General features: G+C 41.0%; 2 protein-coding genes across 2 annotated transcripts; one reads left to right on the plus strand and one right to left on the minus strand.

Annotated features, from left to right (window-relative positions):
* Positions 1 to 750: 750 nt before the first annotated feature.
* On the minus strand, positions 751 to 3,866 carry LOC124180876 (homogentisate 1,2-dioxygenase). Its single transcript, XM_046566780.1, has 8 exons — positions 3,756 to 3,866; positions 3,527 to 3,662; positions 3,316 to 3,449; positions 2,318 to 2,504; positions 1,928 to 2,107; positions 1,611 to 1,834; positions 1,407 to 1,533; positions 751 to 1,177 (listed from the first exon to the last, which is right to left on the minus strand). The coding sequence occupies exons 1-8, from the start codon at positions 3,771 to 3,773 to the stop codon at positions 840 to 842; spliced, it is 1,344 nt and encodes a 447-aa protein (XP_046422736.1). The 5' UTR covers positions 3,774 to 3,866; the 3' UTR covers positions 751 to 839.
* Positions 3,867 to 10,854: 6,988 nt separating this feature from the next.
* On the plus strand, positions 10,855 to 26,522 carry LOC124180673 (espin). Its single transcript, XM_046566420.1, has 12 exons — positions 10,855 to 11,550; positions 15,679 to 15,811; positions 17,194 to 17,440; positions 18,741 to 18,966; positions 19,555 to 19,724; positions 19,880 to 19,952; positions 20,853 to 21,010; positions 22,055 to 22,298; positions 23,190 to 23,485; positions 24,829 to 25,004; positions 25,091 to 25,284; positions 25,540 to 26,522. Exons 2-12 carry the CDS (start codon positions 15,722 to 15,724, stop codon positions 25,796 to 25,798), a joined length of 2,133 nt encoding a protein of 710 aa, XP_046422376.1. The 5' UTR covers positions 10,855 to 11,550; positions 15,679 to 15,721; the 3' UTR covers positions 25,799 to 26,522.
* The last annotated feature ends 136 nt before the right edge of the window (positions 26,523 to 26,658 follow it).

A 26,658-nucleotide genomic window follows, 5' to 3' on the forward strand; every position in this document is an offset into this window, starting at 1 on the left:
GTGTTTTCTTGTGGTTTTCTGCAATCTCTTGTCAATTCTAACTTCTTTAGTGGGTTGAATTGATTGTATCCTGGCGTATTTCAAATGGTTAACATCTTCTTTTTCACAATAACTATGCGCTTCAATCCCAGCGCTGATTCCAAGTAATTGTAGCATTTGTAAATAACTGAGAGCTCCATCCAATGTAGATACCGCAACGCTGATTGCAATTTCTACAATTTTACAACTTCTTGTCGTACACTGATAAGCAAGTTTCCAAATTTTAGTCTTGAGACTCTCATTATTGTTTCGAATAAATCATTACTACTCAATACCTCGTAGATGGGTTAATTGCTGTTTGTACGATTTCAGGTAAGGAGGGCTTATGGACAAAATTTGACCCCTCTACCTTTGCCTTCTGCCAATCGTACCAACTGTTACTACCCAGAGGACAATAAGGATACTGTGGAGTCAGTGGATATTTCATGATAAAAAGTCGTCCATATGGCTTTCATCACATCCTCCACAGAATTTACGAGATACTATTTCTCATTACTAATCCGCAATAAATAGTTCATCTGTTAATTTTGTTGTCAATTTTCCGTAGCAACTGAAACTTGATCCTCGACGTTGATTTGATGTTCTAGACTCACTGTTCAGTGAATTTTACATTTAAATGACGAGTCAACTTTTACACTTCTTGAAATTTCATGAAATGCAAAATTATTACAAATGTCGGTGGGGGGGCATTAAAGAGACAACGCATGTGAATAGAGTCAAAAACATATTTAGTATAATATAATGTTTCTATGCATACCAATGTACTTATAATATAACAGAGTTTTGCGTGATGTCTGAAACTAATTCACGCTAGGTAAATTTTCCCCAATAGCCTGAAGATCGAAATTTTTCTTCAGACCTTGCCAACAGCGGTAGTATTCGGCGTCAAGACGCTGGCAGGTGTGTTCACCCCATTTCGTTACAGCAAGACTAAATGAGGATTCGAACATGAAGGCTTGGGTCCCATCGGCAATTCGTTCAGCTCGCAATTCTGCGTTGGATGCACCTTCGAAGCATGCGGCATCCGGTCCGTGTGGCGTCATCATCGAATGCAGAGAGGCACCTCCGGCTTGAAATCCCTCTTCCTTGGCTTCGTAACGACCCTTTATCAAGCCCATAAACTCGCTCATACAATTTCCTGCAGGAATAAGCAACGAATCGTCAAGTTGAAACATGTAGCATTCTTGGAGTATAGGTCCTCCATATTTGTAATTACTATATTCAAGAGCTGCTGATGTCATGGAAAATAAAACTAATTTGAAGTATTTGCCGACGAGGACTGCGGGTTCAACGAGACCAAAGTGCAAGTAAGAGAAATGTGGTTTTAATTTTATTGCAGTTCGTTGAGTAAATGTGCGGAAACTTACGATGGTAATACGGAGGTCTGAACGTGTGTTCTTGAACCGACCATCTTGGTGGAAATATCACAAAGTCCGCAACGGCGGTACCAGGCTTGTTGGACGGGCAAGTGAGGACAGTGAAAATCGACGGATCCTGCAAGGAGCGAAATTAAATTGCAACGCAAGCATAATATTCTTCGGCATCATAAATGTCAACAGTAAAATACCGACACAGTGATCGAAGGACACAGAGTTCACGACCATGAACCGATCCAGATCGTACTTGTAGGGTACGTAATTTCCGTGCCAGGCAACAACGTCGAAGGGACTGTGACCTTGAGATGCGGCGAACAGTTTACCCTGATATTTGCAGATTATCGTGAACGGTGCTTCGCGTTCTTCAAACCACGCCACCGGTGTCATGAAGTCACGGGGGTTGGCAAGTCCGTTGGCACCTTTGTCAATCAGAGGAAAAGGGTGCCATTCGTTACTTCTTTGGACGCTCATTGAGCAGACATCTACACGTTTCTGATCGAAGTGCAACTTACCAATCGGTCCGAGGTTCGGTAGCTGAAAGTGATTGTCGAAGACCTCGAGGATGTAGCCCCGCGATGGACCGAGCACAGTAATCGAGAAACGCATGCCCTGCTGTATGACGCATATCTCGTTCGGCTCTACCCTCATCTTGCCGAATTCGGTTGTGATTTGCAAAGCGCCGAGTTGGGGCACTGGAATGTTTTTCGAAAGTCATGTCAATCACTGGCAATTATCCGAGATCAACGGTATGGTACCCTGCCTATCTCGCGCTTGCGTAGCACAATGGAGGCGTATAAGTCGGACGCGATCGGACAGATCAATTGTAAGTACGGATCAATTAGAAATTATTTACTCTATAAGCATGCCAATTTATTAACAAAGTGTATTTATATCCTACGCACCGATCAAGAAGTCGCCATCGGCGTTGTAGAGGGCTTTGTCACGCATCGACGCGTTGCAAAGATAAACGTGGATGGCGATACCAGAACGGACTCGAGCGTCCCCGGCACCACAGACCGTGTGGAGACCTTGAACGAAGTCAACTGCAGAGTCTTGTCGAGTCGGTACGTCAAAGGGCTTCCACCGCATCTGCGTGTGGCCGAAATTCATTGCTTCCGATCAGTACTTTAGAACGTTGTTTCGGTACATCGGTATAATTTGTCAATACGGCGAGATGATATATTATCGTCCAGCTTGTATTCACGTCACAGTTGTCACTCATTTGTGCAGATCGTTACTTGCCAAGTAAGGGACTTGATATTCGAATACAATAACTATACGAATATTATTTCGTTATTACCTATTAGGTACAAATTTTGGACTCAGTACCCGTCGGGTCGGCCGTTAAAGCAGTCATTGTGTCACCCCTCATTGTATAAGTCATTTTGTAATCATTGTAATCGCGTTGTGATCATGAAAACGTCTGCAATCTAAAAATCATTTTTTATTGATGCAATCATTTGCAATCATCTCGTAGTTATTGTGATTACAATAATCGTAAAATCCCGAAAACTTTGACCTTATTTGTATGAAATTTAAAAATTGCGCCAACAAGATAGTCTTTTTCGTTGTTCGTTCAGATGGCAAAAACAAAATCACCGATGATTACGGGTGATTGCTTTTTTTGTAACCGCAATAGTCATATAAATTTTCTGTACTCAAATTTTAATATTCAAAAAAGGAAATCTTTGTTAATCATAAAAAATTTGACATCGTCCGTGTAGTTTGCAATCATTGTGTCACTTTTTTCTAAGCGGCGAACTCCTCGTCAGTACCCGAGTCAGTTCTTGGATTGTTTTTGCGTCGAGGTGCTCGTCTTGCGAAAAAGTATTCGACATGGTCGACGATCGTACTATCTAACAGCTGCTTCCAATAATGATAACTTTTAGTATGAACAAACCTGGTTCGGGTTCGGTGGAATTTCATCCCAGTTGTGTGTTAGATATGTGGCTTCATTTGCAGGAACAAACGGTTCGTGAAGTGCTGATGGTCTGATGCGGTACAGCCAGCTTCTTTTATTCTCTAGTCTCGGTGCTTGGAAAATGAAAATTTTTGTCAAGTAAATTCGGAGAGAAGAGACTCGCAATGTTGAGACCTGATATTATAATCACCGGTAAAAGCAGTGCCAGATAGTTGTTCGGCGTAAAGGCCATAAGGGCATTTTTGTGGATTATTCTGGCCAACTGGCAGAGCGTTTGGACAGCGTTCGTCCTCGGTGGAAAATTCGGAGCCAAAACCGGTTAGGTACTGGCAAGAATGAGATAAAAAAGTTTTAACCTGGTTCTAGTGCTTCTTAAGTGTGAGTGTTACGTACATCGTTAGATAAAATGAGATACGTACCTTGAGTTCGTCCTTCATCGCGATCGCGCAGTTTTCAACTGAATAAGCGATTCCATGTTTCGCGTCATTTTATAAACGTCGTTTGACCTTAAGTTGGTGTCAACAAGATAAAATTTATGCAAATCGTTTTTACGACTCAGCTTTCCAGCCAATCAGATACTCCGTATTTGAAGGCGCGACCATCCCGACAGGTTTTGCACGCCACAAGTTCCTGATATCGTACAAGTAAAACGTACACGAGTCGCTCTTCTCGACTGACGAGCCCCTGATCACATTATCATATTTGATAATGACACTCTCTTGTAAACAACCACACCGAGGTTGCTAAAGCTTGAGCACGTACACTGTAGAAGAATCTAGTCGTTCGAGAAACACTGCTCAAATTCTATGGTAGCAAACTTATAGAACATTTGATTCTACGGAACTGCTCAAAAAGAGTTTATCTCTTGCTTAGCGACTATTGTTACATATACTTACTTCGTTTAGAGTTGAAAAAAGACGTAGGTAATAGTAATATAAAGTAGTTACTCTATAATCGTTCAGCTAATGAATAACTGCCGCAATATGTTGATGTTACAAATGTCTTACATATTCAAATTAGTTTATCTGAGCCGTAAAATTCCGTGAATTGAATGAAACGCGAGCGTTCATTTATGGAAAAAGGTATATCACGAATGGGAATGACAAATTGACTACAATAACGCAAAATTGAAAAGTTCTGGATATCCAATGTCTCCGTGAGTTTTATATCTCGGTGGATTTCGATGATCAGGGAAGATCAAGGAAGGTCGAAAAGCGAAATACGTAACGATTAGTTTTAAAATTGAAAAAACATGGAAGTTTTTTTTTGTATCAGAATGATGCTACTGAGTGAAAATGTTGAGACTAAACTTGAAGTGTGATTTCAAACCTCTCTAAATCAAGAATAGTTAAATACGTGATTTATCTCAGTTCGGACAATGCAGAGTTCCGTGTTATTATTCTCAACTCGTTTGCTAACTTGTTCCGAACAATCAATTGCTACCTTTCGTAAAGATTAAGAATTATGCTCGGGACAAAAATTAAGTGCGGTCAAATAGAGCTCACAAAAATTGAATTAAAAAAGATGCTATTCCTTTCCTATCAGATTTCCGAATGTTCTAAAAGCTTTTTCTCTCTCGTGTTTGCCTATTCTTGATAGTGTGTCGTTTAGATAAATCAGGTACGCGTTTGGCACGTTTTTACTTCAGCTATTGCAAAAAGAAATATTTTTGAAGGGCGCTTTTTTATAATTATATTTATAGTCCAGGAAGTATCGAAACAGGTAAATTCTAATGGGTTGAAGAATATTCAAATACTCAACTGGCCCTGCAGATCAAGGATTGGGCAACGTTGTTTCGACCATTTTTTTTTTAGCAACGATCACGAAGCCTGACTATATTATGGAAAACGAATGATATATTTTATCTATATTTTATCACGGTTGTTCAAGAGAAGTGCGATATTGAGAGGCAATGAAAAATCGGAATATTATGATTGTGTTTTGAAGAAAAAGAAATGCATATTGTAAAACAGGACATGTTTGGAGTTCTTTCACTTATCGGAATGTTACTCTAGCAGCTTCCGTGACGTTTTTACTCTGTTTCAGTTTTTCATTTCCTTGGTCATTTTATCCATTCCAGCTTAGAACAATTATAATTCTTTGTTTAGTGGGAACATTATTTCATTTGAACTTATACTTCATGTTGTTGTCCAAGAAAGATCCACGTGATCAATTCCCTTTCAATAAGCATGCGTTCATCCATAATAAATTGCTTGAATATAGCCATTAGATTATAATCAAGAAGTCAAGTTACGTAACGCAAACTTAGATCCTCCGTCCTGTTTTACTCTTACATCACACACTGATCGCCCGTTAAATGAGTAAAAGCGAGGGCTCAGGTTTCACACTCGTACTATTTATTCATTTGTATAGACATTTTCAATCGATTTAAAACAGTTATCGGTGAAAATTTGATATTTTGCTGTGACGATTAACTGCAGATTTTCGTAAACAGGTATTTTTCGCATCAAGTTTTTGATCTCAATAAATTCTATGTATAGACGTTTAAGTAAGGCTTGGCGGGTATTCTGGACCCAAAAGCTGTTTCTTAGAAATTAAATATTTTCACTATTTTTGACAGAACTAAATGGATTTAATGGGTAGAAGAATGGTAGCGTTTGGTAGTTAAATTCCTAATTACAATTTTTATCTTCGTGATTTCGGCATTATTTATGTAACACACATAGCTATGTTTTATATAACCCATAACTTCGACGGTAAACGGTACATAGAGAGAATTCATTAAAACACACATGCAGATTATTTATTTCCGTGTTTATTCAGCAAAAAATAACGTAGTCATACTAGTCATGTATCCAGCAGATAAACCTCTTCAGTTTCGCTCTCATTTGGACTATTTTCACCATCATGCCTGACAACCAGAAACAGAAAAAAAGTGTGACATTATAACGTGACAGAAATTAGACTCAGAGAAATCTGAATCTGAAATCTGCAAGGTACGTCAGTCGATCAGCTGGTCCCCCTTGTATTATACAAATACCTACATACACTGAGAAAAATTTCATTTGTTATAGCAGCTAGAAAAATTCAGTGAAACAGCTGGTATCGTAAAAAAAAACTGTTTGAATATTGTTGCTATTACGAAAAACGAGGTATGCGTAACCATTTTGCGCTATTGTCGATAATTTTTTGGTAATTGCAACGCAAAATCAGTTTGTTCGGTTTACTCTATTTTTTTAGTTAAATAAGGCTTTAGCATCAACTTATTGTTGCAGAAGCATTGAATCTTCGCAACAGTTACAATAAAATATAGTAATAGTGATCGTAATGAGAAAGAATAGTAAAGAATACTAGACTTTCCGGTAACGACTAGAAAACTAATTTTCATTACGATATTTTTCGATTGTGGTTGAAAAATGAAAATAGTTAAGGACTGAGCGGTAAACGGAACTAAAAATTTCTCTCAGTGTATTATAGTTACATAATTAATGCCGACTGATTTCCAGACCACACATTTATCATCTGACTGACAACAGCTCATTCAATTAAACTGGCACCGATCACGTTCGTAAGCTGAAAAAAGTTGCGTCGAATTCTTTTTCTTTTTGTTTTTGAAATTTAATCGTTAAGCTAATCGGTTCCTAATTACTTGGGATATTCTTGTGTTTCAACGAGAAGGGAACGGAGCCGCCGAACTAAGGATGAGGACCAGCAGTAAAAGAGGCATACCTACGACACGGTGAAGAGAAGGCTTTTACAGTTATCCGTGGTAGGGGAAAAAGTTACGAGTTCTCCGGAGGCGGAGTGGTATCCAGGCTCGATCGGACGATGGGTACCAAACAGCGTGTAATCGGCATCTCTTTACTGTGCGGCAATTCTATTCCTGGCAGTATTTCAGCACGCGTAAACCGGTGCCTTCAGATAAGAAGATATTTTTTACCGTTTGCGGGGTCAGGAAAGTCGGTGCTATTGGCGACCCCGGCGTGACCCTACCTTCGGCGGATTCCAGGACAGGCGTAAAAACTTTCGTTCTTCGATGGCCTGGAGCCAAATTCAAACCGGGAGAGTAACGCCGATCGCGCAACAAAGCCACTTCCTTCCTCCGCTCGAATCCCGGTCGGTCAAGGTCAACGAGAGGAAAGCGAGAATCTTTTCTTTTCCTTTTTCACACGCTTTTTACACCCGGTGGCACGGTTACTTGGCGCTTGATTCTTGCCGATCGGCAGCCGCCACTCCGCGATAAAAAATGGCTTGTATACGGCGTTAGGTAATTGCTTCGGTCGTTTGCTAAACGGGAGCCTTCTGGTAATTTTGCATTCTGTGATGGAGATCTTTGCTTGATTGCCTGACGGTAACAACGCGGATGAAGAAGTCACAATAAGAAACAGTCTCGTTATATCGCATAGTCATTTGTATCTGCGGCATAGAAATACGCACGCATTTTTATTATACATATTCAATACTGCGAATCGATCTATCAGAACAGGTTTTTGTAGTATGAAATGCAGGGGAAATGATGAATGATTCTCTTCAAATTGGTACATACACCAGCGTTATTCTTGATTATGCCATTTATTAAGAATAATAACGGTATTATTATATAGGATAGAAAGCCTGGAAATTTATAGAAAGTAATCGAATTGCTTCAAGTTTTATTTCGTGAATTCAGCGATTCAGCGACTGTGATGGATTGGGAAATGCGTTTTGTATCGTGGAAAAAAAGTTGACACCGAATCCGCTTGTCACGCGTATTATAAATGGGTGAATCTACAAACTCACTGTTGAAAATGGGTTCATGTTAAAAGAAAACGTACGTTAATTCTATATTCAAGAATATTCATTATAAGTGTTGTCTTCTTCTACAGAAAACAACATTCACCATTTGGAAAGCAAGCATACTGACAGGTTTATGCATACTATATGTTAGAGTGTTTGAGAAAAAAAATTTTCCAGCGTGGCCTCACTTGAAAAGTTTGTCTGGGTCACAAGAAAGATTCTGTCGAAAGGTGAGCGTTCTACGTTACGTGGAAGATCGCTCTCATCTTTTGACAGAATCTTTCTTTTATCCTAAACAAAATTTTTTAGGAGGTGTCAAATTGTGGAAAATCGCAAAATATTTTTTTCTCAAACATCCTAGTTTATAAACACCCGAACAATTCGCTTCATCGGACGATGTATCTGAACAATTAAGGTACAGCAACGTTTGTAACATATTTTTTCCTCCTACTGCAGGGGACGGCGGTTTTCGAAATCAATGAGAAATCCGCTAAATTATCGTTCCATTGTAATCCGCATGGAAACAATACGCTACCTAGATATTATAATATACGTATGCGAGGGCCTGTAAAGTTGAAACGCTTCTTTAACCACGGTATGCATAAACGGACTTTCCTTTGCACGAGGTACACTGCGATGGATGAACAAATTCTTTTTCCGTGTACAAGCAACTCATGGTGCACAGCTTATACATGGTGTACCTGTAATACGAAATAAACGTAAATTTAGTGTAAACAACAACCGGAAGAAGGGACTCGGAGGTGCTTCCGACTTAGCCTTGCACTTAGTGTTAGTCCTGATACAGTATATAGCTGCTGGTAACTCAACGAAGCATGAGATTGGGAAATGTGGCAATGCGAAAAACATGTATAACAAGGTAGAAGCTGCGGGCATGGTAACGGAAGATCTCTCAAGACGTGATTAACAGCTGATTCGTGTATATGTTGTTTTGAGTACAGGCATCGTTCAACCATCATTGATTCATGGCATTGATTCGAATTTATTTTTCATCCCGGTAGAATCTGGTAAAAATGAAAGTCGATGAAACCTCTTGATCTGATCCTATGCTCTGGTTTATCGATTGTTCAAACAGCTTCTCACGACGCTGCGTTTCTAGGTCGATCCGTCAATTTACGCTTCGTTTTATCCTCGACAGTCCGTACCGATGGATGTAAAATTTTGATTTCTTCTGGAATAGCTGACCGATGAACTGCGTAGGATCGTCTAATAACCCGGGCAGTGTGCAGTTGGAAAAGAATTGTTGCGACTCTCTGGCTTACGGCACATACATACGCTTACATGTTCACGTCTACTTTGCTCAAGCGTAAGAAGATTTATCAATCGGCTTGATTGCTTTCATGTACCGTAACAATTGCTGAGAGATCATTACTCTACCGGTAGAAATCCATGGGATGCTAAGACCGCGTACGTCTCGACGTCCTTCGAAGCAAAAAACCATCGGAGAGACTTTATCACGTACGTTGTACGCAGTCGTTTAACTTCAGTGACTCACAATTTCCGAGTTAGATACTTGGGTACTGCGGTTGATAGCGAAAAAAGAGAAAAAGATAACCGAAAAGAAAAAACGTAAACTCGATTAATTCCGAACTCCCGTTTCCCACTAAAGTGCTTGAAGACGACACTCAAAGGTGCGGGAGCTCACTGGCACATTAAATTCCGTTAGTTTAACGCCGTTCCAAGACTCACGGAAGTATCCGTGGAGAAAAGTTCTACTTTCTTACGGTCTCGGTTAATAACAAGTATGCAGTTAGTTTTACTCACGTTGTAAGCAGGTAGAAGCATCGATGGATTCGTTGTAAACATTTGCATTCAAAATTGGCATCGGTTTTACGGGAGCTACAGCGGCTACTTCGATCCTCTATTTGTTATACCATATAATTCAAACAGTGTACCGGAGTGAACCAATTTAGCGTGTTAAAATGGCATGCTGGCACTTATCGGCATGCGGTTCCGTATGCACGACCACCGTGAGAATAGAAGAAGGAAATACCGACGCCGGAATCACCTCGACTCGATACCCCAGCAGTCAATGAGTTACGAGGTGATCAGATTTCAACAAGACCTTTATACCTATAACTCTTACACATCATGAATTTTACTGTATGCACAACGATGTCTTCGAAAGATCGTAACTGACGTTGGAAATTTAATCTTTGACCAGTTACGTGTCGTCAGAAGCAATCCGATGGTTACCAATATCTTCAGTATGATGACTACAACTTATTACACACGATTTATAACGACTGTGTGAACATCGCGGTTCTCTCTCTTCGACAATAGCGCCAATCTGAAACGTTGTACGAAAACCGAAGAATTATGTGGAATACTCGACACACTTTCATATATTAACTCCAGTGGGCACTGCTCATTACATCGAGGTGAATGTGATGTAACCCGCGTTTCCCTGCCTTTAAAAGTTCAATGAAATCCAGCGGCGATGATTCCATTTGGACAATGAATTATCCTTATCTGATTCAGCATGTCGTCACAAGGTTCGTTAATCGCATAGAACTTCCTTTGCTTCGAGGTAGTTATACTTTGATTTATATCTACTGAAAACGCAACCGGCAGACCGAGATCTGTAAGGTCTCCTTCTTCCCTTAATCGACAATCTATAATTTATCCAGATCCCAAGTTCCATACAACGCCCTTCAGAATTAAACCTCGAAGCATCGAGATGATTTCTCGACAATTTTCATCCACGGGATATGGAAAACAGTGGTCCTGCTGTTAATCGTCGGCGACCTCATAGTACGCACATCACTACAAGTAACCAAAAATGGTAGAAGAAAAAGAAAAATTGCGACAAGCACGTTGATAAATCCCCTGACGAATGGCGTAACACTTATGGCTTACCGATTTGAGCCTCGAAGATGCATAAAATTGAGGCAGGTTGTCGACACAGTTCGTGGACCCAGTGCCCGATGGTGATGGGAATGCCGACAGAGCGGAGGCGGAGGTGGTGGGAGATGTTGGCACAGAACTCGGTCCGAAGCTCGGGCAACAGTTGGCGGAGGCAGGTGTTGGGCCTGAGTCCCGGTCTGTCGCTTTCTGCACCTGGATGTCGGTTGCCGAGGGTTCGTTGCCCGCCGATCGCGCTCCTCGCGACTCTTCAGGATTCGCGGACTGACGGACGAATGGACAAACGGTGTTACAGCTAATTAATCAGTGGCCCGTTCGATGCCGGAAGCCGAACCGTTGAACAAATTGGAATCGTAGTTAACGTTAGACGTTGGGCCCGAAGGTGAAAAGCACCGACTGTGTGAACTGTTCTGTGTTGTGCGTTGCAGCGCTTACCGAGTCCAAGGGACTTTGTTTACTTACGGTTTAAGTCGTGCTGGAAAGTGTGCAACGGAAAAAAAAAAGGAAGCAAGAGACCATTACTGGTGACAACCGTTTCTCTCCTCGCGTGTGAAGAGCGTCGAGTTTACGCTGACAAAGGGACACCGGAGAAAGGTATGAATTCCTTGTGCTTTTGATTCAGCGCTGTTTTTTCTCGCTTCCTGCAGGGACCGATTTTGCGACCATGATTAGACGGTACGTGCGTGCGCGTTTATAGCATGAAACTGCTATGTAAATACGGTAAGTCGATGTATTTAGGGCACAGTTTGGCCGACTGAAGAGAACACGGATAACCGTAAGCCAGTCGTTAGATGAAAACGAATTTCGATCCGTGACTTGTGTCGGTTTGGACGAGGCCGGGTTTAATAAGTACTTAAAAAATCGACTCGTGATGCGGCTGCAGAGGCACGACGCGAAGATCGCTACCTTCTCCCGATGCATCCTCCTCGCGTGAAAGTTGATTTTTAGTGTCAATCTCTTTGGGACAAGTATAAAGAAAAAGGAAGAGGTGAAAAAAGTCGTAAAATCGATTGACCGCAATCGTGCGAGACTCGCAAGACTGACGAATGAAGAGGCGCGTGTAGTTTCGCGTGAATGTTGAGAATTTATTATTTTCCACATACGTATAATACCTGTACGAATGAGAAACTGTTTACGACAAGGATCGAAATGACGTTTCTTGTTTCTAATTTACAATTAACCGCAAGACTTGCGATTGATGCAGTAAAGTTTATTATCAACCTTTTACTTTTACCTGCGTAGCTCCCTCCTCTATTATCTTTCTCTCTCGTAGTTTCATTGTTTCCGGTTTCCGGTTTCCATCACTGTACCGACGCATATTCCGATACAAACCATCCGGTGACGTTGCGGCGGATTAATTGACCGGTGAAATTCGAAGCGAAAATCCCATCGATCGACACTGTTCTGCACTTCAATTCCGAAAGCTTCGTATAGTGCTTTCCTCTATTCCAATGCGTGTAGTGGTATGTATTGTAGGTGCGACGCGGTTACGGGGTGTCCGGAAAGCGTGGCCATCGTGCTATTTAAAACTATAGCACAGTCAACGATTATACCGTAATTTTCTAATATTGCAATTTTCCATACAGCCAACATGTTAGAGACTGGATGTATTGCATGATCGCATTAACTTACGTACGACGATAATATTCCGTGTTTGGCACAACAATGACCTATTTTCTGTTACGCTGCAGCAGTTCTCGTCATTTATCCTAATAAGTTATACCAAAGCTTATTTCAGTTATGGTCTTCCGTTTGTGTCGAGCTAGCTGTGTTCACGTTCAGTGAGTCAAAAGTGGATGTAATTAAGAGCGTTGCAGACGCCAAGTTTCACCGACAGCTATATAAGCTCGCGTATCGTATGTCAGCGAATATTTTCAAATGCGGATTCAAGAACGCAGCATGGTTCTTAATGATTTGTCAATTAATCGTACCAACGTGTAATACTAAAATTTGATTATATCGGAACTGGTGTTGCAATCTCGATAATACAATCGTGCAGTTGAGAAATATTGTGTATCGGCGAGTCGTTGGCACCGAATCTACTCCGCTTCCTAATTGCTTCCTTTGCCGCTATAGAAAGTTGAACCTCCAGGGGATAGGAACTTAGAATGTAGAAGATAATTGTTTAAATGCGGGAAAGCGTTTACTCTTTATCTTATTCAACGTCTTAATCGCCGCAGCGTCCGACGAGCGATCTAAGGTGCGTTTTGAAACTGTGTGTATGCATGATTTTTATCTCGGTATCTAATAATCGAAGGTGAATCGGCGTAACAGTACGGGTCAAAAGTTAGGAAAACAGAAGTAACCCATTAAATAATCTCTTTCAATGTTATTTCCGCCAGTAATAATGAACGCGAATGAACCAAAATCTCCACTCTGTAATTCAAATTAATACGAGAAAATTGTATCAACGCAAGCTAAGATATAAACAATTTGGGAAAAGGTTTTATAATTCAAACGTTCAATATCATCAAACTCTAGAGTTTTTCTAAACCGGTTTTAATGTTTCTGCGACTATTTTAATCGCTGACCAGATCTCTACAGATTTTTCAATAAACATTGAAGAAAACTTGCATCATAGTATAGTTATAACGCGCTAAACGTAATTGTTGACGAACATCCGTTGAACTATATTTACACAAAACTGTTGTTACAGTTTTTTTCAGACAATCTCTGGAAACTTTTACACATCGTGAGCGAAATAAACTCAAAAACGTGGAATTGGGTGAAAAACATCCGAGTTTACTGACTTGGAACATCCGTAATTACAAAACCTTTTCTCAAATCCCAGAATTATCAGCTTGTGCTATTCGGATTTGCTCGGATCCAGTTTCGTAGCATAGTAGAGACTTCCTATAATTCGTGTTCGTTATCATTGGCACAAACGACATCGCTGGAGACGTCTTAAGAGATTTTTTCGCTTCTCCTATAACCTTTTATTAATCCTTAACACCTCGTAGAGTCTTTTTTACAGAATATCGCCGTAGGCTGCGCGATGAGATCTTTACAGAACAGAAAATACAGTGTATAATATATCTTTACACATACGTCGAATGGTTCGATATTTTTTTAATTGCGAGCCTTTCAGCTACCGAACAGAATAAATTATCGCATTGACTTGGAACAATTTTACCCGAACCGAAACGCATCCTTGATTCGCTAATAGGTCACAGTTCATCCGCAAATCTGTGTTCTGAAATCGGATAGTAGAGCCGAAACAATCTACGCGGCCGCATTTCGTACACCTGGATGTTTCTTCACACCTAGATGCGCGATCGTATACCTTGTACGTCGTATTACAACCGGTCAATTAATCCTACTGCAGTTACAGAAAATCGATCATCCGCTGAATTACGCTCTTACAAACTTACAATTGTTATCAGCCGTTCACATCTGATCGTTGCCTACGCAAATTCGATGTAAATGTAGTGAGCCGAGGTTTATGACCGTGATTTACACACGCCTGTAAATTATACGGGTTATCCTCGTTACTTTGCAAGCATCGTCCGAAATTGCTCCGGTCTTATACACGAGCAGAGAAAGGTTCATTTGTTTATTCGCTTCGCGGCGGTGAATAAAATCCGACGAGTTATGTAAATGAGCAATATTCACCGAGAATGAGTATATAATGTATGATCTCTCTATTTAGCGTGTCTAAATGTATACGCGTGTATTAAGTAGAGCGCAAGAGACACAGGCGAACGAAGATTTAGACTGTTGGAGTTATTAGCGATTTTGCCGCCATTGTGAACGTACCTGTAGTTGTATCTCCCCGCCCCCCTTCCCCCTTATCGTTCCACGTGCCTTGCTCTGCACAATTACTTTTTAGAATTGCATTTAGTTACAATAGTAGAAGGTTGCGTCACTTTGTTCCTCGTTCCTTAATGTTACCACCCAGAGGAGAGCATCGTTCCTTTTCGTAGACGTAAATAAAAATAAAAAAAAAGTCTTTTTCAACTCTACTTTTGGAAAGTTTCAACATTACGAGCATATTATGCCACGCAAATGTTTTAGGCACGTAACATGCATGAATGGAGTATCGTTGTCGCGGAAATAGTTTTGCGAAAGTTTTTAATCCTTTGACGTTACAGGCGATTCTTAGCGGTCTGCCATCCCTGCAATATGGTGCGGCGATTAAAGTCGCAATGCAGAGAAAATTTGAGAAAGTTGAGGGCGATGAAAACGCGCTGCGGTGATCGCCTATCACGCCTACGCTCGCGATTTTATTGATAATTAGTAATTTATCGCTGTACAGATTTCCGTCCGATTGCACACGGCGAACGGACGCTGACGGAAGTCCGAATCCGCACACGTCACGGATTGAAATAAACAAATAAAACAAGAATTAAACAACGGAACGAAACGGCTGATTGTGAATATAGATGTACGTGACTGGGCAGCGGTTTCAATGGGGTGTTTCAACATCGGGCAGTGATTTTTTTTTTTTGTCTCTATTTCGCCATCGACGTTTTGTTGATCAGATGTCCCTGCAGCGAGTCGTCGAGCACCTGCATGGCTGTGTCAAATTTTAACAATTATCCCGAGGACAATGACAAACGACCCGCTTCTCAAACTTTATTCAACGTTGTTTATGCTTCGATTTTTCTCGTAACGCGAATAATAACGACGTTTCGCAATCTCGCGCAGACACGCTGCGATGACTCGAGGAACACGACGTGTTACGTGTTACGTGTGAAATTGTAAATCGATTTTTTTCAACAGGAAATTAGTGACCAGCTATCGCTCTGATGCTGGGGCCAGGACAATGGCGCAGCATCAGCTTATAGGATCTGATTTTTCCGAAGACCTGAGCGACGGGACGACCTGCAGCTGCGCAACAAGTTCCATTGACAAGGTATGAATTTAATTGTTTCAAGAAATAATTGCGGATTTGACTTCCCGTCGTATCGGTGTTTTTCTTTTTTTATCTTTTTTGTTTTTCTCACCGTTGAGCTTTCTTTTTCTTTAAACTGTGACATTAACTCCACTACTCATAATTAGTTGGGTATTGCGTTACGTGTAAAGCATCGAGCTATTGTAACTCGACCAAGAGCAGTTTTCGACCTCGGTTGTTCACTCCGTTAACATAGCCGACTAATTCTGAGGTAATAAAAACGAACACTGAGACGAACAAAAAACGTTTCTCACGGTTTCGAATGAAAACTAGAATCACAGGTGACACTGGGCGATCGTCGTTAACCATGCCCTTTTTTCTTCCTTGCTGCACGGGGCGTATAAGTATATGTGTTTGAATATATAAACGTAATTACGCCTAACGCGTAATAAACATAATATAAAAAATAAATATATGCATTTTCGAGATTTCAATCACTTTTGTAGTTGACTACTCGTCGTGCTGATTGTGAGAGGTTATATTCTAAATTCACTTGCAGATTTAATGGTGTACTTTTATAACGGACAGAGTCGTGACAATTCGTTCGAAATGATGTCTAAATCCATTTGAAATCGCGTAAACCATTTGTCTAATATCATCTGGAGTCGCTGTGTAATGCTAAATTGCTATAATGTATACTTCTGTGCTCGAACTTTCAAAAAAAAATTTTCAAAAATGTTGTTTCAAACGCGCGATTAATGTTGACCAAAAATTGACAGTCCGAAGATTTCAATCGACAGAGTTTAATTATTATAATGAATTCAAGAAGAATATTGTACGATTTATTAAATACTAAACTGGTTATCGAATTAGAGAATCTCGTAGGCAAATAAATGAAAATAGATTTTTGATAAAATGTGATTTTTAGCAAATAATGAAAGTAAACCCCGAGTTGTGATGAAAATTTGTCATAAGATGCAGTTTGACATTTTAGACGCTGTATTGGAAGAATTTTAACTTTCCAAAGTTGTTAGCAAGTAGAATTCATCGGTTGGAATTCAACATCGTCTGCATATTTTTTTTCACCTTGTTTCATTTACGCAAAACTATATGAATTTGTTGCCGCATCTTCGAAACCGTTTCTTAATTACGTTTCCGTTTCGACACTTTTCCACCTAATTAGCCAACAGGTTTGACGAATTCCTAACGAAACTTTCTCGAATTCATGAAATGTTTGAAATATTTCAAAGGGCGGCGTGATCATCATCTTCTCACGTTCTCATCAACATTGTCAAATATTGCCAGATATATCTGTCTTACCGATAACCAATCTACCGTACCAAATGACATCCGCATTGCGTTAACGAATCGTGTTTTTGTTCTTTTGTTTTTGGAAATTGCAGTGTTCCCTACGCGGATGCGAAATGTTCCAAGAGCCGTTTTACCTTCATCCGCCAAGCGCTAGACCGCGGGATGGCATCTACATAAATCCAATGACCGCGTTCATAGCGGACGCACCGCCAAAACCGAAGGACACCGAGTCCTTTTACCTTCACAGTCCGAACGACCTGGTCTACACGCGAATAACGCCTCTATTCGGCGACTCCGGGACTCGGGAGGGCGTCGAGAGGAAAGATGAGACGTTAACAGGTAAGTGGGACGTCCCAGATATTCCGAGTGTCGGTACCTGCTCCGCCCAAGGTGACCTCGATCCGGCACAACGGCCCTCTCGATGCCCACATTTTCTCCTAGATTATTGCAGATGAGCCTCGGGGATGTTGGATGTGTCGAGCAGCGTTCACGACGGTCGATTAAATCGGCGAACACGCAATCGTCGGACCAGCTTTGACTAACACGACGCGACGTTTCACGCGCTTGTGCTAAATCAGATTGAACTGACTTAGTAGGGGAATAGTGGAATTACATACGAACGTTGTGTAATAGGCCATGTAATAATGGTTCATCGATGTCGTAGCCGTGGAGGATCCTATTTTTAAACCTGGTTGATCTTCTACACGTGTCTGTAACGCAGGACGAATTCGTGCATGATGCGAGAGAAATTTGGCCGCTCGTTCGAGCCGATCGGATCAAGTTTCGAATGCTTGTTTAGCTGCGAAAGTGTACATAGACCGTTGTCGAGTGCCTTGAAGTTGCAGTCGATTTACTATATTTAATCCGTCAAAACGTCTATTTGTCGCGGTACGGGAAAAAGTCAATCTTACAGTTTGAAAGCGCGTTATATGAGAAAGATTTACTCTTCGTCATTCGTTCTTTCGTCTTTCATTTAGTTGAATTGGTACTTCGACGGAAAATACAATGATTTCTATATTCACCAGAAAATCATTCCTCAGATGGATGACCGGCCTGTTAAATAAATAGATTCAGTAAAAACCTTCGGGAGACGTGAAATGGGTGGAAAATGTACGAGAATGGCAGTTCGTGAAGAAATTGGCGATATCAAATCTATCGCAATAAACATTTCCTTGCCTCGAACGAGCACGTGGCGATTTTTCTGAAACTATTATTTACGTATCAATCAATTCGCGTACTGTTATTTACGGTATTAAACCGTCACCCGTACAAGCTATCAATAAACTTTGAGTTTCTCGAAGTGAGATCAGTTTGAACATGCACTGACCAACTTCCGACAGCCCTCGACAGGACTGATAGATTCGTACTTTTCTCTCATATCCTGCATCCACGAGATCGCAGACCGGATGTAGATACAGATCATATGAATTTAAATCACCGGTTATAACATCCGGAAAAATTGAATAAAAAAAAAAAAAGAAAATTAATAATCACATTGGTGAAAGTGTGCGCATACGAGAGACGCAGGTTGCATGATGAGGTACTTATCGGGTCTATGAAGCGGTTGTACCTGCACTGTACACTAGTGTGTATATAATAACTGATTCGTTTTGTAATTCGTGTTTGCTTTCTTCAACAGTAAAAGTGGACATCCACGCGAACAACGTTATCAACAACAATATCATCAACAACAACAATAATGTCCACAACAATAACTACAAACCGATCACTAATGGCGTACCGATAAGGTCGAACGTGATCAAGGACACCGAACACGCTTATGAACAAATTTGTTTGCGCCAGGCAGAAACCGATAGCGTCACGTCGTCCCACAAAAAAATTTCCGATAACGTTTCTGACAGCAGGTGGGTAATCAGTGTGTACCCCCTTCCTACATGAGAGGTTATAAAACTCCGTTGTCTATCCTGAGATCAGTCGACTTTTAGATAACGTTCGATTTGCTCGATCGTTTTCGCTTTCAGTTCTGTCTTTCATCGCGCATCGCTTCGTAGAGTTTAATTAAGGGCAATTTCAAATCGAACACCGGCTGAAACGCGGCTATGCCGACGTCAATGCCGCTGTCGTGTGTCCGAGGATGTTGAGGATGGACCACGTATCCTAACGCAAGTCCGTGGCAAAGTTTCGCTGCTTGGATTAGCAAGCTGTTTTAGTGCGCGATGATAATAATACCGAACTTAAGATGCGCCCTTGTACATCCGGTTGGAATTTAAAACGGTGTAGCAAACTTTTCTGGTAATATTCCTTTCACAATGATCCACACGCATCGAAATATGAAATGAAACGAAAGATAGTGTAACGTAGAGTTCGTTTATCCGTCATCGTTAATGTAGGATTAAGTTCGCGCAAGTGATAATAATATAATATAACCAATGCTTTTTTCTTTAAATTCTCTTTAACGTTCTCTTTAAATTTTTGTCTACGTTGTGCTTCAGTAATTCCCGTAAGACAGACAGGCGCTACAGCAGGTCCAGCAGCGTCAGCGAGTCGTCGAACATGAGCAGCGAGCTCCAGGGATTTTCGTCACCGATCTCGACGCCTTCCTTATCGAGGAACAGCAGTAGTGAGAGAATCGACAAGCCGAAGCTATCCGAAAATGGTTTAGGTACTTTACGTATATTCGTGAATTGAATAACATTTTTTGAGGAAGTTTAAAAGTTTTTTTAAAAGATTTTAACTCAAAGTTATAACAACGTACGTCTCAAATGCACAGATATGCCAAAACCGTGGAATAAAGTGTGTTTACCTGTGGATTTTCAGAGAGAAAAACTTCGGTACAGAGCACGATAAGCGAAACTGAGAAGGAACCAAAAATCGTCACGAATGGATCCAGGTAATAAAGCGTCTATTGGTATTTGCTGCAATAATCGTCTAGTACTGAGTCTCTAAAATCAAATGAACTAGCAAGTTGGACGACTCTATGAATAGCCGTAATCAATTGTTTATCGGACTCGATGACCAGTCATTACGCAACTTAAAACCCACTCAAACCATTCTTCTGTAACTAATGACGCAAAGGTACAAATTTCAAACGTCAACGTATACACTGAATAGAGTGTGACAACCTACTGACGATCGGTCGAAGAATCAGAAGACTGGATAATATGGCCTCCTTCGGTGTCACGGTATAGAAGCATTGTAAATTAGCGACAGTATTGTAGTTTGACGACAGCTCGGAAATGCGTGCGATTTTGATCTGGACAATGATTATAGGTGAATAAGCTTTGGGGAGCTTGCTATCACGGCTGAATCATAATGGCAATTGACCGCGTCGATAACCGTTGCTTGAATCGGAGACTGCGTAAAGTCGTAAGGGTATTTTATTGACTGGCAGAAAAATACTACGAGATCAAAAATTCGAACGTGTAAATGTCGAGTAAGCGTAATCTTCCGTCGTTTTGATCAATGCTACTAATTGCTCACACATTGGGTAATTTGACCAGATTTGATAATATTTTTTGTCCCATGATAAAAAGCGTAGTGTATGATAGAATTTGAAGATCTATTACTGCGTAAAGAAAACACATTGTCTTACGAAGTCAACGAATTGGGTTGCATGACGCATCAATAAATGTGATCACAAAGGAATGATGGATCATGGCTGTGTGTGCCGACTAATCGGTGACTTATCGTTTATCGTTTGCTGAAAGCGCATATACGTTTCTGCACACTAAATTTACGAGCACAAACCAACTGCAGGGAATCTCTAACGCAGATATTTGCTCCGTTTCAGTTTTGTCAAACCACCTCCTCCACCTCCGCCGCCTCCGCTTGATCCGGAAGAAATAATCATCGTTAATTCGAAGGTCCTTGAAGTGGTAGACAAGGAAGACAGGCCTGAAGAAACGGAAACCGGGCAGGAGAGCAAAAATGATTCCGGAACTACCTCAAGTGAGTATTCAGTCGAATCCCAGCCGTGTACTACATGTCCGTGTGGTAGTTACCATTGATATTGCAACGCGTGCTTACGCATGGTCGGAGATGATCGTCACACTGATTTAACACGAGGTCGTGTTTTTATCAGTAATATTACTCATTCGGGTTTGGTTAACCGCGAGAATGTATGCGTGTAATCGAAAAACGTTCATGCATAGAGGTGTGATCAATGCGTAGGTACCGTACGGGGTTCACAGGCCTTTGGTTTGACTTGACATCGATTAGATAACCGGAGAGTCCCTACATTATAATCGTTAAGCTTCAATAACGGTGTAAATATTTATCGGGAAATTAATCCCCCCTTGCGTTAGTCCAATATTGTTTTGTGTCAATGGCTAGTATCTTTACGTGTCCGTTGTTGGGTGCTTTACGGCGACAAAAGATGTCGTTTTCAAGTCAAGTTCTCAGTTGGTTGAGGCACAGCGTTGTGAAAGTAACCAGCAGTGAGTTGATTACCGTGCACGGATTTTTTTCCTCTACGGCAGATATGAATATTCAAGCTCACAAGATCACATCCGTTATCGGAGCTTTCGCGAGAGGCTTAAAAATTTATTCGAAAGTAGACGAATAATTTTTACCCCGGTGACGTTATGACCGCCTAAAAATTAGCTGAGTCGAATCGGGGATACGTATCAAGCCGTCGGTGATTTGTCGGGCGTCGTCACCCTTCTCCGACCAAATCGCATAATTGCAACTTAGTTATTTAGTAATTTAACAATTTAGCAATTTAGGGTGTTGCTAGCCGTTAATTAGACTCCAACTGGTGATTATGGATGCGATCTTTACTAGACCATGGCAGGCAGCGGGCATATAATACACTTACCTCGATTTCACTTATACACACTGGGTACCTGCCGGTGTGGCTTGGTGCCACTAACCAACCACTTATAATAATGAGCGTTTACTCGTTCTTTCTCCCCCTCCCCCCCTGCTCTCCAACCCACCCCACCACGATATTCCCCCCCCTGCCAACTCTGTGCGCCCCTTGTCGCGGCACAGCGACCATCAAGAACGGCGTGTCTTCGAAGGAGGCGGAAGTCGACGCGCCGGCCAGTTCGCAAGCGGAGATCGTTGAGGAAATCAAACCGCAGCAGGTGAACCACCTGATTAGCAAACACATGGTGCTCCCGTTTATTCCACCCAAGTTTATCAACGCGGCTGACTCGAATACGCTGCTCAAGCCGTCCGAGTACCTTAAAAGCATCTGTAAATCATCAGGGAAAAACACCTTGTCCAAAGCCAGGTGAGACAATTGCTGTTAAGTATCATGTCAATTGTATAAAAATCTTCACAAGTTCTCCAAGACATCTCATTGATTCATGATTCATCCAATTTTATACAACTCGTATATCTCGATGAAATCTCTGTCGATTAGTGGTCAGAATTGACTGGAAAATGTAATCAAACGTGAAATTGACGTGGTCTAGCCAATCTTTGGCTTAGAGTTCAGTTCGATAAGTCGACAAAGAGCTAAAGCTCGTTCATTGAATTGTTTACTATACTGTACTCATGATTGATTAAAAATCTACGATTTCGACCGTAGTCGTTTTGGTGCTAATATCATACAGGAATTGCCAAGTTTTCCAAAGGACAAATTTTTTACCATTCAGTCCATATTTCCACGAGGATTACAGAAAACTGTTTTAAAAAATTTCGCCATTGGAATCCCGGTGAACTAGAATTGACAAGGTGAGGTTGTTTAGAGTAAAAATGTGTGTGCTTAGGTGCCTTAACTACGTAACGAACAAGAAAGCGTCCAAGCGGATAAGTGGCTCGGTCCTCTTTCACAACTTTACAAGCTCTACGACACACTTGAGACCCACAAGACTTGATGATCATGACGGCGGAAAAAATGGCTAGGTTTCATATTTGAATGATGGATACACTTGGTGTAGTAATGATATTTCATTAGCGATGTGCACGTCTTGTACGATCGTAGCTGAGACTGATGATATTGAAGAGAGCGAATATAGAAACTTTTTCATAGAGCCTCTCGGAAAAATTGGTCTCGATCAATCTTTACTTTACTGTTAGTTGGATTATTATATTCTTGTAGAGATTTTGAGGAGCTCTTGATACTCGGGGAAATTCGGTTGCCAAACCTGTCTTACTGACCCTTAATTTTGGCGCGCAGATCCGTGGACAACCTGGATATTCAGAGCAGACAGGAAGAAGAGCCGAGCGAACCTGCGCCTGAACCACACCTCCTTCAACCTGGACCGCCACCGCCGCCACTACCGCCGCTGCAGAAGAATCCGGAGACGCAAAGTCAAGCCGCTCCGGAAACGGAAACAGTCAGACCTCATCAGCCATTGGCGACAATCAGTATCCAGGACTTGACGAGCGTGCAGCTGCGCAGGACCAACACGAAGATACACGCGACAAAGACGTTCTCCGCACCACCACCGAGAAGTGTGTCGATGACCAACGGTAAGTGGATGTTATTATTGTGTACGAGTAACGTGGGTGTTCGATTTAGAGTTTTAGGAAACCCGAAGTAGTTTTATTTGTTTTCGAAAGGCAAGTTCTTGCTTTGGATTCCGAATTCACACTATTGATTCCACGTCAATGTGAAAGGCGTTAGATTATGGATAGCGTATTAACACACGCTCTTGAGGAGAATTACCGTCTTTGGTACTATAAATTTGGGTCACATTAATGGAGTGGAGGCTACTTGCGCGTTATTAAATGCTCGTGGATTTCTACTCAGTACGTTGAAGAGGAAATAATCGTATAGGAATTAAGTGAGTCGTGAAGAATTAATTTGACAAATTAATGTCTTTTACCATTTCGATGTTGCGAGTAATTCGAACGCTTACTACTGGCTCATTGACTGACGTGAGTTGACGTTCGAGAGTTTTCATTTAGAAACCGATTGTTAACACAACGTGAAATATTTGCGCAATTACATTGAACTTTAGATTGGATATTCTTTAAGTTAGCTTGAATAAACTTACTGAGAACGTAACTTTGTTTGTTATGGAAAAATTACGTCGCTTGTTTAGATTATTAGACATTCGTATCATCAGCAGTAACCTCAGAATGCAAAAACACTGTATATATGTCAACACGATGTCTGAGATTTGAACAGTTTGTAAACCAATGCAGAAATTGTAAAATGATGCGAAATGATCATCAAGGGGCAAGTTTTAATATTGTTTATAAATAATCTTGTTAATCGTCGGCTCCGTAGATAATATTTTGGTATATTCCCAGCATTCTTTTACTCGTGTAGAGACGGGTTTCCAACTGCTACGTTGTGCGTTATTAGTTTGACTTATAAATCGTAAGTTATGACTCTTTAAGTTATGACCGCGCGAGTTCACGCGGAAAAGATTCTCTGAACTGGAATTGACTGGCAAAATCTACTTTCAGAACTTTTTGCTGACATTGAAATACTCGAGCCGTAATTTCAACATCCGTTATGATAATGGACGTGCTTCTTCGACACGTTACCTAGCTTTCTATCTTTACAATACCCGAGTGAATCAGCCAGTAACGTTAAAGGGCGATATTAATTATTATTACAAAATACTAGAACTATTTTTTCGTTCCTAAACTACATTATTAAAAGAGGACGGAGAGTCGAATATTTTTAAAGAAAATATGTTGATTGACATTTATCGTCACAATTGCTAAATTTCATTGCGTCTTCAACGTGACCTTCAACTGCGTCAGAGAGTCAATTGTAATGAATTGTTTTTACTGTGAAGCAACTGGTGAAAACAAATTAATCTGATATATCGTATATGTGTCTTTTCTTTCGTACACAGTTTCGGAACCATTTTTTGTACAAAAAATTGACCTCATTGCGGAACTGAAAATGTCCAAGGATATTTCTGGTATAAAGAAACTGAAGGTGGAACGAGCCCAGGTGGAGAAATCCCAAGAGCAGAACCTTATGTCGGAAATCACGAAAACGTGCAACGCCTCGAAATTCGTCGATCAGGTAAGCTAGCAAAATATTAATATTTGCGACAATCAAGAAAGTAAAAATTGATGGCCAACGAACCACGCGTAATTATTTTCTCATAGATACCGGAAAAAGATAGCGCGGGAAATGTGATTCCCATATGGAAAAGACAGATGTTGGCAAGGAAGGCTGCTGAACGGGCGAAAAAAGAACTGGAGGAGCAAATCGCGAGAGAAAATGAGGAGAAGAGACTGAAGGCGATTCCAGCATGGAAGAGACAACTACTCGCGAAGAAGGATCATGCCGAGGAAAAGAAGTGAGTTGAACTGCAGGCTTCCATCGAAGCGTGAATTTTTATTGCCGTATGCGATGATTCGATTTGGCAGAAAAAAACTGCTCGTGTTTGAATCCCGGGTTGAAACAGACGAGCAGTTGCAACTGCGAGTCGATTTTCTGTGCTGAGTCTTTCTTTTGGCGTTCGATCCGCACCACGGATTTTTTTTCACAAAAGTCTGAAAGTTCGTTGCACCTCGTTTAAACTGTCAATCGGATTTAAAAAATTGAATTTCAGGGTTAATCACGTGACTCCGATCGCTCCGATCGTAGCCCCAAAAGTGGAGGTAACAGCGCCACCAGAAACGACATTGAACGGAGCAAAACTGAAGGAAGCAGGAGTGAAGGAGGTCAAAGCAAAGGAGGAAAAAGAGAAGGAGGAAAAGGTTGACGTGGAGTTGCGACGCAACTCGACCAACGAGGTGGACGATGGACCAATAATTCCGTGGCGAGCTCAGCTGAGAAAGACAAACAGCAAGCTCAACATTTTAGAGTAGATATTACCTCCGTTGGCTTCGCACGACTCTTTTCTAACAATGCGGCTGTTGAAATTGTCGCGCAAGTCGACGCATCGGGATGTTTCAATTTCGTACGGACGTCTAGGTATACGAACTTTGCAATTTTCCTCGTGAAAGTCCACGTCGATGATACTTGCGACGTTTGGTACCTCGGAGCGTTCGAATACCTGCAGATCGATGTTACATTTGGCGTCGCAGTTTGCTTCGAGCTTTTTTTAAAGCTCGGCAAGATCGACGTAAGTACTTATAATTGCACCTCTTTAAACTTGAGGGATAAGTAACGCATTAATGTATCTACTTATCGTAAATTCTGCAGTGTGCAGTAATCATAAAGATGTATATTTTTTATTCTACGGTGGTACCTAAGCTCTATTATTCTTCTACACAAATGTCCGGGGCAACGACGTAGTGTGACTATTTGAAAATTCGGTTCATTATTTTTGTAATACCCAGTCCGGGCAAGTCCCACTTCCGTACAATTTGTCACGGTTGTCAAACACCTTGACATCCTCATCGCGCGTTAGATCTACGGTGATATTCCAATACAGTCTATTCTTCGTCAGCTGCCCCGTCGAAGGTGAAAATCTGTAATTCGTTCATTCGTTTGTAAGCATGATGAATAACTGAGTATTTGTTGTAATATTTTGTAAGCTGATGTAACTACAATGAGCTTACAGCAGCTAGTAAAGCTTTTTTTGATAAATATACACGTCTTCTTTTCCCGTGAGCTGAATAAATTAAACGACGGAAAAAACATACACATCTCAAATTTGCATCTAACTAATCTACGTATACTTAAAAAATGGTATTGACCGATTGTCCGTTCAAGTCAAATTTAA

This window comes from Neodiprion fabricii, chromosome 1 (assembly GCF_021155785.1).
Source record: "Neodiprion fabricii isolate iyNeoFabr1 chromosome 1, iyNeoFabr1.1, whole genome shotgun sequence".
NCBI classification, from domain to species: domain Eukaryota; kingdom Metazoa; phylum Arthropoda; class Insecta; order Hymenoptera; family Diprionidae; genus Neodiprion; species Neodiprion fabricii.

Excerpts from the sequence above, each read along its gene's own strand:
- LOC124180876 (XM_046566780.1), bottom strand. Across the intron at positions 1,534-1,610 it reads CTGTGTCCTTCGATCACTGT|GATCCGTCGATTTTCACTGT; the intron begins GTCGGTATTTTA and ends CGCTCCTTGCAG. Across the intron at positions 1,178-1,406 it reads CAGACCTCCGTATTACCATC|GAAATTGTATGAGCGAGTTT; the intron begins GTAAGTTTCCGC and ends TTATTCCTGCAG.
- LOC124180673 (XM_046566420.1), top strand. The coding sequence starts at position 15,722 with ATGGCGCAGCATCAGCTTATAGGATCTGATTTTTCCGAAGACCTGAGC. Across the intron at positions 21,011-22,054 it reads TGATTCCGGAACTACCTCAA|CGACCATCAAGAACGGCGTG; the intron begins GTGAGTATTCAG and ends GTCGCGGCACAG. Across the intron at positions 22,299-23,189 it reads AACACCTTGTCCAAAGCCAG|ATCCGTGGACAACCTGGATA; the intron begins GTGAGACAATTG and ends TTTGGCGCGCAG.